We start from the raw sequence: 15902 nt of genomic DNA, 5'->3' as shown, positions 1-15902 counted from the left end.
GTCCTTGACAACTTCAATCTTTTCGCCATTGATAAGAATGTTGTTTACTGGTCCAGTGGTGAGGATTTTTGTTTTCTTGACATTGAGATGCAATCCATAACAAAGGCTGTGCTCTTTGATCTTTATCAGTAAATGTTTCAAGTCCTCTTCACTCTCAGCAAGCAAGGCTGTATCATCTGCATATCGCAGGTTGTTAAAGAGTCTTCCTCTAATCCTGATGCCACGTTTTTCTTCATATTTCTCCACCACTCGTCTGTCAGTTTGTCATACTGCGGTGGCTTGTTAGTTGCTATGAATCTGAAACCTATGCCACCAGTATTTTAAATACCAGCAGGGTCACCCATGGTGGACAGGTTTCAGGTGACCTTCCAGACAAAGACAGACTAGGAAAAAGGAGTGATGAACTACTTCTGAATATTTAGTCAATGAATTAAATTGCTCAGCATACAGACTGAATAAATATGTTGAAAGAATACAACTCTGGTGCACACCCTTTCTGATTTTAAATTATTCAGTGTCCCCTTGTTCTGTTCGAATGACTGCCTCTTGGTCTATGTACAGGTTTCTCATCAGCACAATTCTGTTTCAGAATACTCATTCTCTGCAACACTGTCCATAGTTTGTCATGATCCGGATCCACACAATTAAAGCCTTTGTATAGTCAATAAAGCACAGGTAAACATCTTCCCGGTTTTTTACCTCCAGATCTTTGCACATTTAACTATAAAGTCTTCTCCAAACCAAAGTTCTAGCTATATGTGTATGTTCTCTAGGCTACTAAGTAATATATATTTCTTACTCTGCTTTATTTTAAAACAAACAAACATGCATCATCTCTTATTCTATGCACTTATTTCTATGCCTGTTGCTAGATTCCTCCTACCGAATGTTTCATTTGGGAAGGAGTCTGGAGGTCTTGTTCAACACTCTACCTCTGTGCCTAGAACAGTATCTGGCACATAGTAAAACCAAACAAATCTACTGCTAGAGCCAATTCTGACTCAAACCGGTTTCCGAGACTAACTATTTACAGGAGAAACAGCTTCATTTTCTTCCATGAAGCAGCTGTTGTGTTTGAACGTAGTACACCACCATGGCTCCTGGACGCATGTAGGTTCTCAAAATATATTTGCTGAATGAATGAAAGCAAATATTTTAATCCTATTCCTACGAGACAAGCAACAACTACAAATAAACAAAAATGAAATGAGAGTAAGTAAGGACTACTTTATCATACTGGGTCATTCATCCATTTACTGATTTAAAAAATAAAATTTTATTACTGCTAAGTATTGCTTCAGGTTTTGGAGACATAGTGGTGGACATGACATGAAATACGTACCCTTATGGGGTTCACAATCTGGTGGAAAATAGGCATTAACTACCTAATAATAAGGAGCTCTGGTAGCGTAGTGGTTACGAATCGGGCTGCGAACCTTAAGGTCAGCGGTTCGAAACTACCAGCCGCTCCGCGGGAGAAAGATGAGGCTTTCTACTCCCGTAAAGATTTACACCCTCGGAAACCCTGTACAGGGTCGCTATGGGTCGGACCCGACTCGATGGCACTCAACAACAACAACAACAACAATAGAAGTGGCAAACACTCTGACAAAGTCCTGGGCTCCAGGCAGCAGCAGGAGAAGCACACCCAGTCTTTGCAGGAGAGCTGGGAATAAGGGGTGGACATGTCTGAAGGCAAGCTTTGCATACAAGTGACCACTGACCTGAGCTCTGAATCATGAACAGGAATTCAGCAGGTGACAAATGAAAAGAATATGCTTGACAAAAAGCAAGGACACGGACAAAGTATATCTAGGTGTTGAGAAGAGGCCAAAGTGTCTAGAATGCAGACAGCTTGCTCATGGAGAGGGACAGGTGGTAAGGGAGATGAAGTGAGTCTATGGGACAACATTCATTTAACTCAGACCTGTACTTGATCTTTTGACCACTGTGGTTGGTGACTTACAATTGTCATAATTATCATAAAACATCCCCAAATCATCAATCTAGTTTGTAGTTTTAGCTATAGAAAGTGCATATATTGTCAATAAAGTCTTCTTAAAAAGAGCAGAAAAAATATTTCAATGTAAACCTCAAAATGATCAAAGAAATGTGGTTTAAGATAAAAGCAGATCTTCTATGAACATTCAACATGGCCGAGAGCCATATAGACAGATATTTGGTAAAAGTGCATGTTATTTCATTTTCACTACCCAGACTGTCTTCAGCTTTAATAATTAGGGTTGTTCATGCCCCATCATCACCAATCTCCAAATCTATACCATCTACATACCGACTCCAGTATGGTCTTCTCAAAGATGTCCAGTCTTCGCGTCTCCAGAGCAATGCCAATAGCCTGCTTATACTTGTGGTCATCAAGACACCGTTGGAACATTTTATTCACAATGCCCTCCAATCTCTGGTCAATAGGTTTTCTCTCTCCTTCAGGCAAATCTGCATTTTCCACACACTGTTTGGTGTAGTGATCAATGCATTTTGCTACGGAAAAAATAAAATAACTCTGATCACCTTGTAAATCGACTTAAGTGCCAGAAAGGGCAATATCCACATATACTTATGGGAAACCTATCAATAAACCAATCGAAAAGCACAAGAACTTACATTCAAGCTAACATTATTCCCTCTTATGTAATTATACACTTAGCCTAATAATTCTGATGATGTCACTGCATTATGCAAAACATTTTTCTTGTTAACTTTATTTTGACCATAAGAATCTGACTCTACTTCCTTAAGCTCTTCATTCAACAGACTTAGCTACAAGTAACTGCTTTACTTTCAAAATTAGATTTTTGCCATTACTGAGGATCTTCAAAAAGATCTGCTATAGTTACCAACAGCTCCTTGGAAACCCCACATAGGGTCGTTATGAGTTAGAACCAACTGGGTGGCACACTACCCTAACCACCACCACCACACAGAACAGAACTATACCTTAGCAGTCCTGGTGTGTCGCTGTAGTATAAACACAAACTGCAAAGTTGATTTGAACCACAAAGTCAGCAGTTCAAACTCACAAGGCGCTCCACAGAAACACTTTACAGTCGGTATGAGTTAGAACCAATCCAATGGCACTTAACAACATTCCTTAAGCGTAGGAATTGTACTTCCCATCATTTTTGTTACAATTATATTGTAATACAATATAATTAAAATGTGCTATAGGTTCTAAAGATAATTCCAGAAGATTTCCAAAACCTTTTCTAGCAGTTGTAGCAAATCAATTAAAACAGTCATTTTCTTAACCTGAGTTGGATAGGCCCTATTCTACCTTAGATATTTAGGCAATGGTGCATGTGCACAATTTGGCTTTCACATTGTACAATGATAAGGGCATATGGGGGAGGTAGGGTAGCACTGGTGAGTGAGAATGGAAACCTCAGTTGACATCTGGGACATTTCCTCCTCAGTTATATAATCTAATGAAAAGAAGAGTGGCAATAGCATGCCTACTGAAAGATACCAGAGTCTGTTTACAACTTAATTACACTGCTTTGCAATCACACTTTATTCTTTCTAGGACTAACCAAAGTAGGAGATTTCTCTAAGTCTCATCTTCCTCCTGCTTACGTTAAGTAGCCACCCAGCAGGACTGACCTGGCTATTAGTTATCTCCCTATAGTTCATCAGCTTGACACCCTTTCCTTTCACTGATGAAAGGAAACCAGGACAAGATTATTTAGTTACAACAATAGCCCCAGTAAACAGAAATGATTTAGCTTTGCTGTCTACCAAACATGCTAAATATGAGGCCTGTATTTGGGAGAAAGCAGAAAACTTTTATGAGAGTATTCCATATTCAGGGGCCACCTGGGTAGAACTACTCCAAGTCCAGGTAGGGTGGCAGTCACAGAACAGACTTATTCTACACCAGGCCCCTAGTACAAGGTTTGGGTTTTGTTTTGAACCAGCTGTATATAGTTAAGAAACAACATCTCCATGCCACTGGAGATGAACCTAAGGATCTTCTCAGAGAAGACCCTAAGAAATGTAACAGCTGGGTAGTTTGAAAAAGAAAAAAAAAAAAAAAATCACAGTAACTGTATCTCTCAAATGTCAACTGAGATTCATGTTCTCTCTCCCTCACCAGGTTTATGTCCCAGAGTCTAGCCTCATTCCCAGCTGAAGTCTTGGCAAGGCTGGAAAAGGAAGTGTTACGTGCTGTAATGTCAGGTCTGCCTTATAGTGTGACCTAGTGTAGGTTTCTGAGGAGCTGGTTGGTGGTTTTGTACTGCTGACCTTGCGGTTCAAACTGACCTTATGGCCCAGTGCTTATCCTAAAGCGCCATACCAGGACTCCTAGTCTTGAATTTTCTAGAGGTGCTATTTGTAACATTCATAACATCCTAGAAAGCCTTTCACAAACACTATTTTGTATAATCACTCACAGATGTCACTGACATTTTAAAAATGCAGTCCTAGCAGTCCCAACAAAATCAGAAGGAAAAGGTGAGGCCTACTTCCACATACAAAACAGACAGAGCTGATCTACGGATCAGCAATCTCCTTCTACAGGCTATAACATGCAGTGCTCAGAAATAGAAAAAGCAACTACCACCACCTCATAGCACTTTATGGATGAACAATCCTGTTTTGAAAAGCACTATGATTTGTGAAATGGTAACACTGCAAAAATGGGTGCATCGTTGTTGGAAAAACACTATCAACATTAATCAAACATCCATCAAACAATAGAGAGGAGATAAAAAATATTTTACTACTCACTTCTAACAATATTGAAAAAGTACTCTGATTTCAAATGACATGGTTTAACTTCTCATCTGCTCTTTCCACAGGATACAAAGATTAAAATCCCTACAGTAGTAAAGTTACTAGCAATGTTTTCTTACCATTGCGGCAAAAACTTTAAAAACTTCACCTTACAAGCCTCAATAGACTCCTGTGAAACTGGGTGGAGACTGGGTTAGCCAGCAGTGTGGCAAGACCTGGGGACTCATGGGCCCAGAGACAGTGACATAGGCACAGAGGACTAGAGTGGAGAGTGAAGCGTTCAGCTAGTAAGAGAGGGCATATGCACAAGAACACCCACACTTGCAGATAATACCCACTTGACCTGGCTTCAATGACTGGATGAACAGAGCTCAACTAGAAGAAGAAAGAAGAGGAAAAAAAGAGTAATTTGATACAATTTGATACACTTGACCTACACCTATGGATGCAGTTGCTCAAAAGAGGTAATAAATAGTTACAATGAGGATCATTCCCACCCCCTCGCTACACAGGGTAGACAGGGATGGGCGACTTGGACATTGGCTACCCAAAATGGGAGGCTACAAAGGCAAGAAGTGACTGGCTTAAAAGCTTTCAAGAGGGAACCTAGATCCAGAGGGCACGGAGGAAGGTAGAATCTCCGCTGAGTAGTATCCAATCTGGGCAGGGCTGATGAAAAGAAACGCGGATAGATCTCTTGTGGTACAATAGTGAATAATTGCTATCAGGACTGACTGTTGAGGGTTAGAAATGTAAAAGCAGACGTTGTGTAGCAAAAGGAAGGAACTGATTGACTTTGCAGTCCAGGAGCAGAGGTCCCTGGGACCATCAAGGGAGAAGAGTGGAGTGCTGGACCCTACCCAGAGAAGCAGTGACGCCGGGGATGGAGGCAGAGACGATGATGTGGAGAGATGGAGCAGCTGGGGACTTTAAACTCAGAGAAGGAGAGGAGCTGTGTACTGATGACTGGGGGGAGGGGGGAGCAGGTTTGCAGATACCCTTTGGTTGGTTGATGTTGCATGGAGAGGATTGTATGGCAATGAAACGATATACGATAGAATGAATGTAAAGCTAATGGCTAATGTTCTCCCATGTATACTATCACATAATTCACAATAAAACATTAAAAAAAAATGTACTTCAGAATCATAAGAAATTCAGGGACCTATGAAGGTACTGCCTTTGGACCCCCTTGTGTAGCATTTCCCAATCTTTGAAAGAGAACAGCATCTTTCTCCTTTAAGTGTTAGGATAAATCATGCAGATCTCTTTTTAATCATAATACAGAAGGCTGTACATATACATTTTTGACAAAGGACATGTGTTTTGAACCCTATAACTAAGATCCAAAACTTGGAGTTTTTAAATCTACAAAACCTCCAAGCAAAATCACATATAGTAGAGCTGCTCTGATCAAAATAGGAGCCAGGTGGCGGACTAGAAAGACTTACTACACAAACCCTCTACTACTATAGAGATATGAGACCCCAAATGAAACAGATCCAGATGAAAGGTTAGAGAAGTTGACTGAATGCTTGCTGGGAGGAGATGCTGAGCAGGGACAGCAAGAGCGGGAGCCTGACTGGTGAACGGCAGGCCAAACATGCTGCAACCATGATGAACTTTTGTGAGCAGCTTTAGCAACATGACGGTGGCCTGGCAGAACAGATTCACACAGGCAACATTAAGTGTGATTCCTTCTTCTCCAAGCTTCCCTGGTAACCAGAGGTAAGGTCAGCTCCCACTCTCATCCTCCCCCAGCAGACCTCGCTAGGGAGTTCAGAGCCACATGGTTGGGAGTCATGCCAATGTGAATGTCATGCCAATGGCCAGCTGTGCTTCTTTGGTGCTGGATTCAGGTGGGTTCGCCTCCAGACCTACCAAACCTGCAGAGCTACCAAACCAGCACTTAGTCACCCTGCCCCCAGCTGCCCTGTGGTCCTACTAACAAACACTAAAACCAGCTCCATCAAGTGCCCTCACGAACTGCTTCCATATAGAGTGACCTGAACATAGGTAACACCGAGGTCAACAGGAACTCTGCTGTGTCACATCCCTCCCACACCCACCTCTGGAGCTGCTTAGCTTATAGGAACCCCTAGAGGTTTCTCCTCTCCAGATCCAACAGCGACACTTTTTTATTTGAGGGTTTTACTCCTTTTGTTGTTTCATTGTTTATTTTTTCTCTTTCCAGTCCCTTGAATGTTATCCTTCCTATCTCCACTTTTGTTTTTTCCTTCTATATCCCATTTATCCGCTTCCTTTTTGCTTCCCTTTTGATCTCTCTTTACTATACTCTCTCTTTTCATCTTTGCTCTCTCTGGTTTTTTTCGTTGCTGTTTTTTGTTATTTTTTTTTAATTTCTTTAATTTATTTCCTGTTTTATTTTTCTCTTCTATAGCTTTTTTTTCCTGTCCCTCTTTTCTCTTTTCAGTTAATCTTGAGTGTTTTTAAAATGTCTTCCTTTTATTTTCTTTCTATAGCTCCATTTCCCTGGGCCTCTATTGTCTTTATAGTTATTACATTCTTTTTTTTCTGGTTTCTACCTGTTTTTATTTCTTTTTTTTCTTTTCACTGTTGGTTCCTTGTTTGTTAGTTCTGTTTTGTTTTCTTGTGTGTCTATTTGTAAAGGGTTTGCTCTTGCCCACCTGACAGGACACAGCAACCATGCCCATACAGCCCAGCCACAACCATACACTCTGCAGCTCTACCCACTGGACAAGAGCCAACACCAGTTCCTATACCCCCGATCAACGACAGACAGCGGCCAACACCAGCCAGACCCACCTTAAACTGAGGTGTATGAACAGCAAATGAGGATGGTGTACTGGCTACTATCTCTAATTACACCCACAGGACAGTTAGTGAGAGCCTAAGAACACATGAAAGGAAGCTCTGGTAGTATAGTGGTTATGAATCAGGCTGCAAACCACAAGGTCAGCAGTTCAAAACTACCAGCTGCTCCACAGGAGAAAGATGAGGCTTTCTGCTCCCGTAAAGATTTACAGCCTCGGAAACCCTGTTCAGGGTCGCTATGAGTCCGAATTGACTCGACGGCACTTAACAACAACAACAAGAACACATGAACATACAACCATCTATTAAATACAATGCCCTGGAGACAACAGACGATTTTAGCTCACACAAAGAAACAAGAGTGTGTGGCTCAAACAAATGACCAAGGTGCAGAGCCAGGAAAGTTTTTGAGGAAGAAAAGGTAGTAGAACTTTAAAACAGACAAAATAAATGCAATTTTGAAATAATATAAAACCTACAATTAAAATTCCAGATTAATACTAAGATTTCAGTAATGGATTGAAAGACCAATGGATTTCAAGACTAAATCTTTATAGGAGCAAATAATCTCATCTGTCTGCTGTAGAGCAGTTGGTGGTTTTGAACTCCCAACCTAGTGGTTAGCAGTCTAAAACTTACTACGGCTCCAAATTGCAATTCCTATGATCAAGACGAGAAAATTATCAACTAATACCATTTTCTGAGCTAACTGTAAAACATAAAATATCCCCTACTCAAGAAGTGCATGTTCTTTGTATTGCTGTTGTTAGGTGCTACTGAGTCAGTTCCAACTCACAGCAACCCTACGCCCAACAGAATGAAACACTGCCAGCCTCATAATAATTGTTACTTTAGAGCCCGTTGCTACTGCCATTGTGCCAATCCATCTCACTGGGGGTCTTCCTCTTTTTCACTGACCCTCTATGTCCTTCTCCAGAGACTGGTCCCTCCTGATAACATGCCCAAAGAATGAGATGAAGACTTGCCCTCCTGGCTTCTCAGGAACATTCTGGTAATACTTCTTCCAACACAGATTTGTTTGTTCTTTTGCCAGTCCACAGTACTTTCAATATTCTTCTCCAACACTCAACTGCATCAACTCTTTTTCGGTCTTCCTCACTTACTGTCCAACTTTCACATGCATATGAGGTTATTGAAAACATGATGACTTAGTCCTCAAATCGGTCATCTTTGTTCTTTTATACTTTAAAGAAGTCTTGTGCAGCAAGATTTGCCAAATGTAATACACAGTCTGATTTCTTGGCTGCTGCTTCCATGAATGTTGATAGTGGATTCAAGCAAAATAATGTCTTTGACAACTTTCAAACTTTTCTCCATTTATCATATTATTTATTGATCCGTACTGAAAGCTGTGGTTTTTGATCTTCATGAGTATCTTAAGTCCTCTTTGCTTTCAGTAAGCAAAGTTGTATCATTTGCATACCATGGGTTGTTAATGAGTCCCCCAATCCTGATGTTATGTTCTTTTTCATATAATCCGGTTTTTTGGATTACTTGCTCAATATACAGATTGAAAGAGTATGGTGAAAGAATACAACCTTAGTACACACCTCTCCTGATTTTTAACCATTCAGTGTTCCCTTGTTTGAACAGCCTCTTGGTCTATGCACAAGTTCCTCATGGGTACAATTAAGTGTTCTGGAAAACCCATTCTTTGTAATGTTGTCCATAAAACTAGCTTTATGTGTTATGCTAGTTGTTCTTGAGCTAATTCCTAAAATGTTTTGTGAAGTGAGCATCTACATTACTACTGTTATTGTTGCTCCTGTTAACTATGACACAAAACAGTAAAGCACACTCCTATTTTCACATTTAATGCAAACACACACCTATAATGTGCACAGCACACATAGGAAAATAACACGCAAGGGGATTATGTGATTTGGAAAAACATGTAACGTACATATTATTTGCATAAAAGTAAGGCAGTTGGTGGGAAGATCTTAAAACTCAGCCTACATAAAATTACTGCAAAGACTATGAAATTTGGCAACATCAAATAATAATCCAGAAATCAAAAGCATTCTGTGAGTAAGAGCAGAAACCCGGCAATTAGATCAACCCTTATCCATCTTACCTATAATAGTCTCCACATACTCAGAGTTATCACTGACATTAAACAGGTCACCTGCTCCAAGAGCATAATTCAGAGACTCTTCAAAAGCCCCCAGGTGATAAAATACTTTTGATGCCACCAAGGCTGCAAACTGCCGACTCCGGAAACCTTCATCTTCATACAAAACTTCTCTGAAAACAATGAGAAAGTAAAGGCCTAGTTTAGACTAAGATTTTCCTTCAGACTTCCGAGACTAAATATTCAAGTCACAATTTAGTAAAAACACGTGTCTAAGTAAATGAGTAAGCCACACACTCATACCCACAGGTAACTGAAGGTGACCTTACTCTAACTGCTAGAATTAATTGCTTACATTTTGTCTACAGACTCAGAAATCTCTGCCCAGAAGTCATTGACAACTGCATTCAATTTGTGCAGTGCAAATTCCTGTAAAAAATAAAATCAAAATTCAGTTTTGAGACAGACTTACCATTACATTTCCTTAAAGATCATTTTTTAAAGAAAAGTGTTTCCAATAAATCAATGGCTACTCCTTAGTAATGGTCACTAAAACTTTTAATCTATAACAAATATAAAAATCTACCAACAGACTTATGATCTTAGGCTTATATATTTCCTGTCTTTTCAATCACAAAACATCATTATCAGCCCTATAACGTCATTCCTTACCATAATTCATGCTTTCTTGTTATACATACAAGACCCGCCTCAAGTTGCTAGCTTGGATATAAATTAATCCAGGTGTTTAGAGCTGCTTGAAGCGTACTGAAATTTTCATTCCATAAAAATTAGTTTGAATATGGGACACAGAGGAAACAACTTTTTGTGCTTTCTGCTGCTAAAGAAACTATGTGTTACTCAAGTGCCGTATTAAAGAGTATTTGCCTCGTTGTTGTTGTTAAGTGCCTTCCAGTCAGTTCTGACCCATAGTAACCCTGTCAGTATAGGGTTTCTGAGGAGTTGCTGGTGAGCTTGAACCACTGACCTTGCAACTCAAACCAACTTTGCAATCCAGCACATTAACCCACAGTGCCACACCAGGGCTTCTGTTTTTACCTTAACCTTGTTAAAGTCTGGGGAAAACCAACTGGGACTGCCAAAACAGTCTCCTCTAGTACTAGAATTCATATAAGGGTGGGAGGGAGTAAAGGCTGAGGAGCACAGTAACATTAAATGATGGGATATAACCAGGTATCACCAAACTCAAAGTGCCGCAGGGTATTTATCCTTCTCTTTTTGTAGTTACTTTTTCTTCAGCTCATACCTTAAGCTGTGGTTCTTCTTCATCCAGAAGAGAGATAATTCCAGCTGGAAGACAAAAAGTATACATAAAATGACTAAGAAAATATATACTCACTAAGATGGATTTAGTGCTTGGTCAAAAATATATGACGGTTAGGAACAAATAAGGACTTCACCAGGACAATGACTGTTTTTCTTTAAAGCTTTAAAGCTTTAAATTTCAAAATTAAAGAATAAACTGTATTATCAAATCCCCATGTTGTTGTTAAGTACAGTGGAGTCGGTTCCGGCTCATAGTGACCTTGCACAGGGTTTCTGAGGCTGTAAATCTTTATGGGAACAGAATGCCTCATCTTCCTGCCGCAGACCACTGGTAGTTTCAAACTGCCGACCTTGCAGTTAGCAGCCCGATTCGTAACCACTATGCTACCAGAGCTCCTTTATCAAATCCTCATAACACCACATATATCACAGTATCTGCATAACTCAACGGTTTTCAAAGTGTGGTCCCTGGACCATCATGGTACCCAGGAACTTGTTAGAAATTCAAATTATTAATACCACCGCAGGCCTACTGAATTAGAAATTCTTGGGTTGAGGCCTAGTAACATGTCTATTAATATGCTTTCCTTGTGATTCTAAGATATGCTATAGTTTGAAAAACATTGGCCTAATTTACAGAATCAAACAGACCAAAATGAGAACACTTTCCATGAGTTCAGAATAAAATTTTCACACAAAATATACCTACAGCTATAAAGATTATATACAAGAAAAAAGGAACATTTAGTCATCAACTCAACAGGGCCAAAGATTTCAGTTATTTCAAGGCGTCCTGGTGTGGAATAAGCACTGGGCTGCTAACCACAGGTTGGTGGTTCAAATGTACCACTCAATCCTCACAAGTCCTATACCGTGTTCCCTATGCGTTGGAACCAACTCGACAGCATTTAACTACAAAAATAAAGCAATGAAGGTGAGCCAGGCAGTCTACTTTCAAAAACCAGCCAATGAAAACTCCAAGGATCACAACTGTCTAATCCATTAACTGATCTTGGACAGAGTATGGGACTGGGCAGCGTTTTCTTCTATGTACATGGGGTCATCATGATTTGGGGCCAATTCGAAGGCAGGTAACAGCAATATTCACAAAGAACCTGTTCTATGGCCACAAACAGCTCTACCTACATAGGGTTTCCAAGGCTGTAAATCTTTATGGGAGCAGAAAGCCTCATGTGTCGCCTGTGAAGTGGCTGGTGGGTTTGAATTACGAACTCTGCGGTCAGCAGTTCAGTGCTGCTTATTCTAGAAGACACAATTATAAAAAACCTCTGCTGTACTTAATTACCCAAGCACAGCGCCCCCGCCATCACCAATCAGTTCCTATCCTAACCTCAACATCAAAGCACTAACAACACAGTAGAGCAAAGAAAACAACTAAGCCCTCAAAAGAACAAATCCTGAAATAGAGTCATATGCCAAAGGGATTACTAGAAGTAGAAGGAAAAAGATATAGGACATCACTGTCCTTGGGCCCTAAAGGAAACCAAACTGTCTATCAGATACATCTCCTGTATAGGTCTTAAAATCTTTCTGGAACACTGACTAGAAACTGGGCTTTGATTCAAATAAAGAGTATCAAGGCAATTTCTAAATGGTAAGTGTTGTTAGGTGCCCTCGAGTCAGTTCTAAGTCATAGCAATCTTATGCTATGGAATCAAACACTGTCCATCCTGTGCCAACCTCACAATTGTTGTTACGCTCAAGTCCATTGCTGCTGCCACTGTACCAAACCATCTTGGCACAGTGTAGATTTGCCAAATAGAGAGCCACACAGGAGAGGATACAAAACTTAGCAACTGGAACTACATCATGCTGCTGGTTATACTGTGAACTCTATCTACATTGGTGTGCTAAGTCCAGAGCTGAACAGTCACTCTGATGCAGACAAGACCAATTTTAAAGACTCAATCCCTTTAAAAAAAATTGCAAACAGATGTTTAGACTAGATAAACAGAATGCTTATATGTAGAGTAGAACATTCTCACTAATATTTTCTATTCTTACCAACAACAACAACAACAACAAAACTCCCCTTTGGAAGGGGGAGAGAATGGGAAAGGTAAAATCCTTTTATGCCACAATAACTCAGCTGGTAAGTGCTTGACATGGTTGAATCAATTGTCAGCAGTGTCTGGATAGTAATGACGACCATGAGATTAGGTTATAGAAGAAACAGCTGAAAAAGGTACAAAGTGGTTGCCTCTGGGGGTCAGGAAGTGGAAGGAGAGGTACAGAGACTATTGTTTTAAAGTATTTAGCACTATTTTTCTTTAAGTGCCTAGATTACATTTTAGAATAAACATCAATCACACATTTGCCTCCAGCAAACTCTCACTCTTTTCAAACACGAGTTACAGAATGCTCGAAGTGGAACAGATCCTGAGGAGCACAACATGACTAAATTTCTTATAGAACAGTGCATGCTGACATCTTATTCACCACTGTGTTCTTGGTGCCTAGCAAGTGCTGACTAAATAGTGGACAGATGAATGAATGAAGTGATTAATCCACACCAGAACCATCACACTGGCTTCTTCAGTACCTGCACCAGATGGCAGGCCAGTGTGAGCCAGAGGACAGGAAACAAAGTGACCAAAGGCTTGGATGGAAGCTGGTAAGCAATCTGGTAAACTGAACAACCAACAATAATAAATACACACTGAACTATCATTATAGAATCTCAGTGTTCTACAACCTGCAAATACAATTTTCTTACCCAAAATTTCTCTCAAGGAGAGAAAGACTGTCAGATAAATAACCGAGGTGAAGGCAGCACTGTGAGGGTGGGAGGAGATGGGGGAGAGAGGCCGCGTGCTTTCCACAGAGTGGTCAGGGAAAACTAACAGAGTTTGAGCAGAAACTACAGACTGAAACGATAAGGGGAAATGTGAGGGAAGCAGGGTCTAGAAAAAGGGAAGAGAATGTGCTCGGGTCCTGAAGCAGGAAAGACATGACCTATCCGTGGAAGGCCCGTTAGATGAGGGTGTAGTGAAGAAACTACAGGAGGCGATGAGGCAGGAATTCCATCAGGGAGCCCATCAGTGGAAAGCCACCAGAGAATCTGAAGAGGATGATCCGATGTGACTAAAGAGCTTTTAGAAGAATAAAGAGCTTTTAGAAGAATCTTGGCTGTCAAACTCCAAGAGACGGGGTAACCCGGGCTCAATGAGCAGATGCGAAAGCGGAGCAGAAGTGAAGGCCACCCACGGGTACAGCAAGCAAGACTGAGCGCTCTTTCATCTCCGAGTCCGACTGCTAGACGTAAGGTCGGTGGTTCGAATCCACCAGCCGCTTCTCGAGAGACAGGCTGACAGCCTCAGAAAGCCCAAGCAGCAGCTCGATGAGTCAGGGTGGGCTGTGTGATCTGGAGCGAGCGCCGCCTGAAGGGCTCTCCTGCCGCCGAGAGGTGAAGGCTCCACTCCGGACTGAAGGGGGCCAGACTGAACCCACCAGTCACGGAGAACGGCAGGCTGCGGACCTGATTCCAAAAACAAGGTGCAGCCTTGAAAACGCAGGGAGCTCTTCGGGTCAGCAGGAGTCGGAACCGACTTGCGAGCAATACCAGACGGCGCAGGACTCAGCTGCTCACTCAAAGGTCGGCAGTTCCAACCCACCAGCCGCTCCGCTCTGCTACGCAGGAGAAAGGTCTGGCGGTCTGCTTCCCTAAAGATTGACAGCCTTGGAATCCCTGCAGACAGTCCCACCCTGGCCTCTAGGGTCCCCACCAGGAGTCAGGACCCACTCAGCTGCAACGGGTTTAACAGCCGCAACACGGACCTAAAACGGGTTTTCCACCCTTCCGCTCCCCTGGGGAACAAGAGTCTGATCCCACGACCCGGGGACAGCCTTTCCCCCCGCCCCCCGACAATCCCCATCCCCGCAGTCAGCCCTTTACGCCGCCCACCCAAGTGCGAGTGCCCTTCTTCCCTCCTGGACCTCTGACAGCCCCCGAAGTCACTATGAGAATCTAGGGCTGAAATGGGGGGACCGGGAGCGAGGGTGAAGCTCGGCAGCCCCGCTCTTTCTGGAAGGTCGCAGCGTCCCTGAGCCCCGACCTCAGCGCAATGCGACCTTCGGGGAGGCAGGCAGCAGCACCCCAACACTTCGGGGTATTCAGGGACTCCCTTCAAGTGGACACCGAAAAAGGCCACCCCGAACCTGGTGTCTCGCTCCACTCCGAGGGGAGCGCTGCCCAGCCGGGGGCCCATCTCAGCCACGACCACCTGCGAGGCCCGAGGCACGGAGGGAGGAAAGGGAGCCCCTCGGGGGCTGGCAGGACCAGGGCACCCCGCGGGCCGGGGGCTGGGGGTGTGGCTGGGAGGGACGCCGAGGCGCTCGACACTGCGCGATGCCCACCCAGCAGGAAGGAAGCACGAGGCCCGAGAGGGGCACGGCCAGGGTCCCAGACCTCGGCCCAGAATGGGCTGTGGACCACGAGGGGCCGCGCAGGCCGGCACTCCGCCGGGAGGTGCCCAGTCACCGGCCCTGACTCAGCTAAAAGCCGGCGCGGCGGCGGAGGCGGTTCTTCCCTCTAGCCGCCGCTCCAGGCCGTGCTCACCGGCTGAGGTGATCATGGCTGCGCCCCGCACTTGCTCGCCGATCCGGTTGCTCAGTATATCTGTCAATTCAGGGCCCGCTCGCTCCGCCGCGACTGCTCGCTCCCGGGTGAGCTGCCCACTCAGTCGCCTTCTCAGGTCGCCGGCTCGCCTCTCGCTAGGACCCCGCTGGTAACGGGGCTGCCCATTGCGCCGCCTGCCGCCTGCCGCGCATTTGACCCCAGCTTGGGGCTTCTGCACGCCCGCCGCCGCCCTGGGCCGCGAAGAAAGGTGCACGGAGAACTCCGCTGTTTCTTCAATCATCCTTGAGGTCAAAGCCCCACACAACAATCATGACACTGGTCGACACTTGGAATACGGCATTAGAACGGTCACCCCTAAACAGAGGCCCACCC

At 43.2% G+C, this 15902-nt stretch overlaps 1 protein-coding gene across 1 annotated transcript in view; it reads right to left on the bottom strand.

Moving 5' to 3' along the window:
- PSMD1 (proteasome (prosome, macropain) 26S subunit, non-ATPase, 1) overlaps positions 1 to 15525 on the bottom strand; it is a 119959-nt gene extending 104434 nt beyond the window's left edge. The window contains exons 1-5 of the mRNA XM_006866800.1: positions 15510 to 15525; positions 10911 to 10954; positions 9999 to 10072; positions 9647 to 9816; positions 2294 to 2499 (exon numbers count right to left, since the gene is read on the bottom strand). Of these exons, the coding sequence (XP_006866862.1) occupies positions 2294 to 2499; positions 9647 to 9816; positions 9999 to 10072; positions 10911 to 10954; positions 15510 to 15525 (510 nt within the window). The remainder of the gene's footprint in view (positions 1 to 2293; positions 2500 to 9646; positions 9817 to 9998; positions 10073 to 10910; positions 10955 to 15509) is intronic.
- Between the last annotated feature and the right edge of the window lie 377 nt (positions 15526 to 15902).

This window comes from Chrysochloris asiatica, unplaced genomic scaffold (genome assembly GCF_000296735.1).
Source record: "Chrysochloris asiatica unplaced genomic scaffold, ChrAsi1.0 scaffold00096, whole genome shotgun sequence".
Lineage (NCBI taxonomy): Eukaryota > Metazoa > Chordata > Mammalia > Afrosoricida > Chrysochloridae > Chrysochloris > Chrysochloris asiatica.
This window is presented reverse-complemented; position numbering and strand designations above follow the sequence as displayed.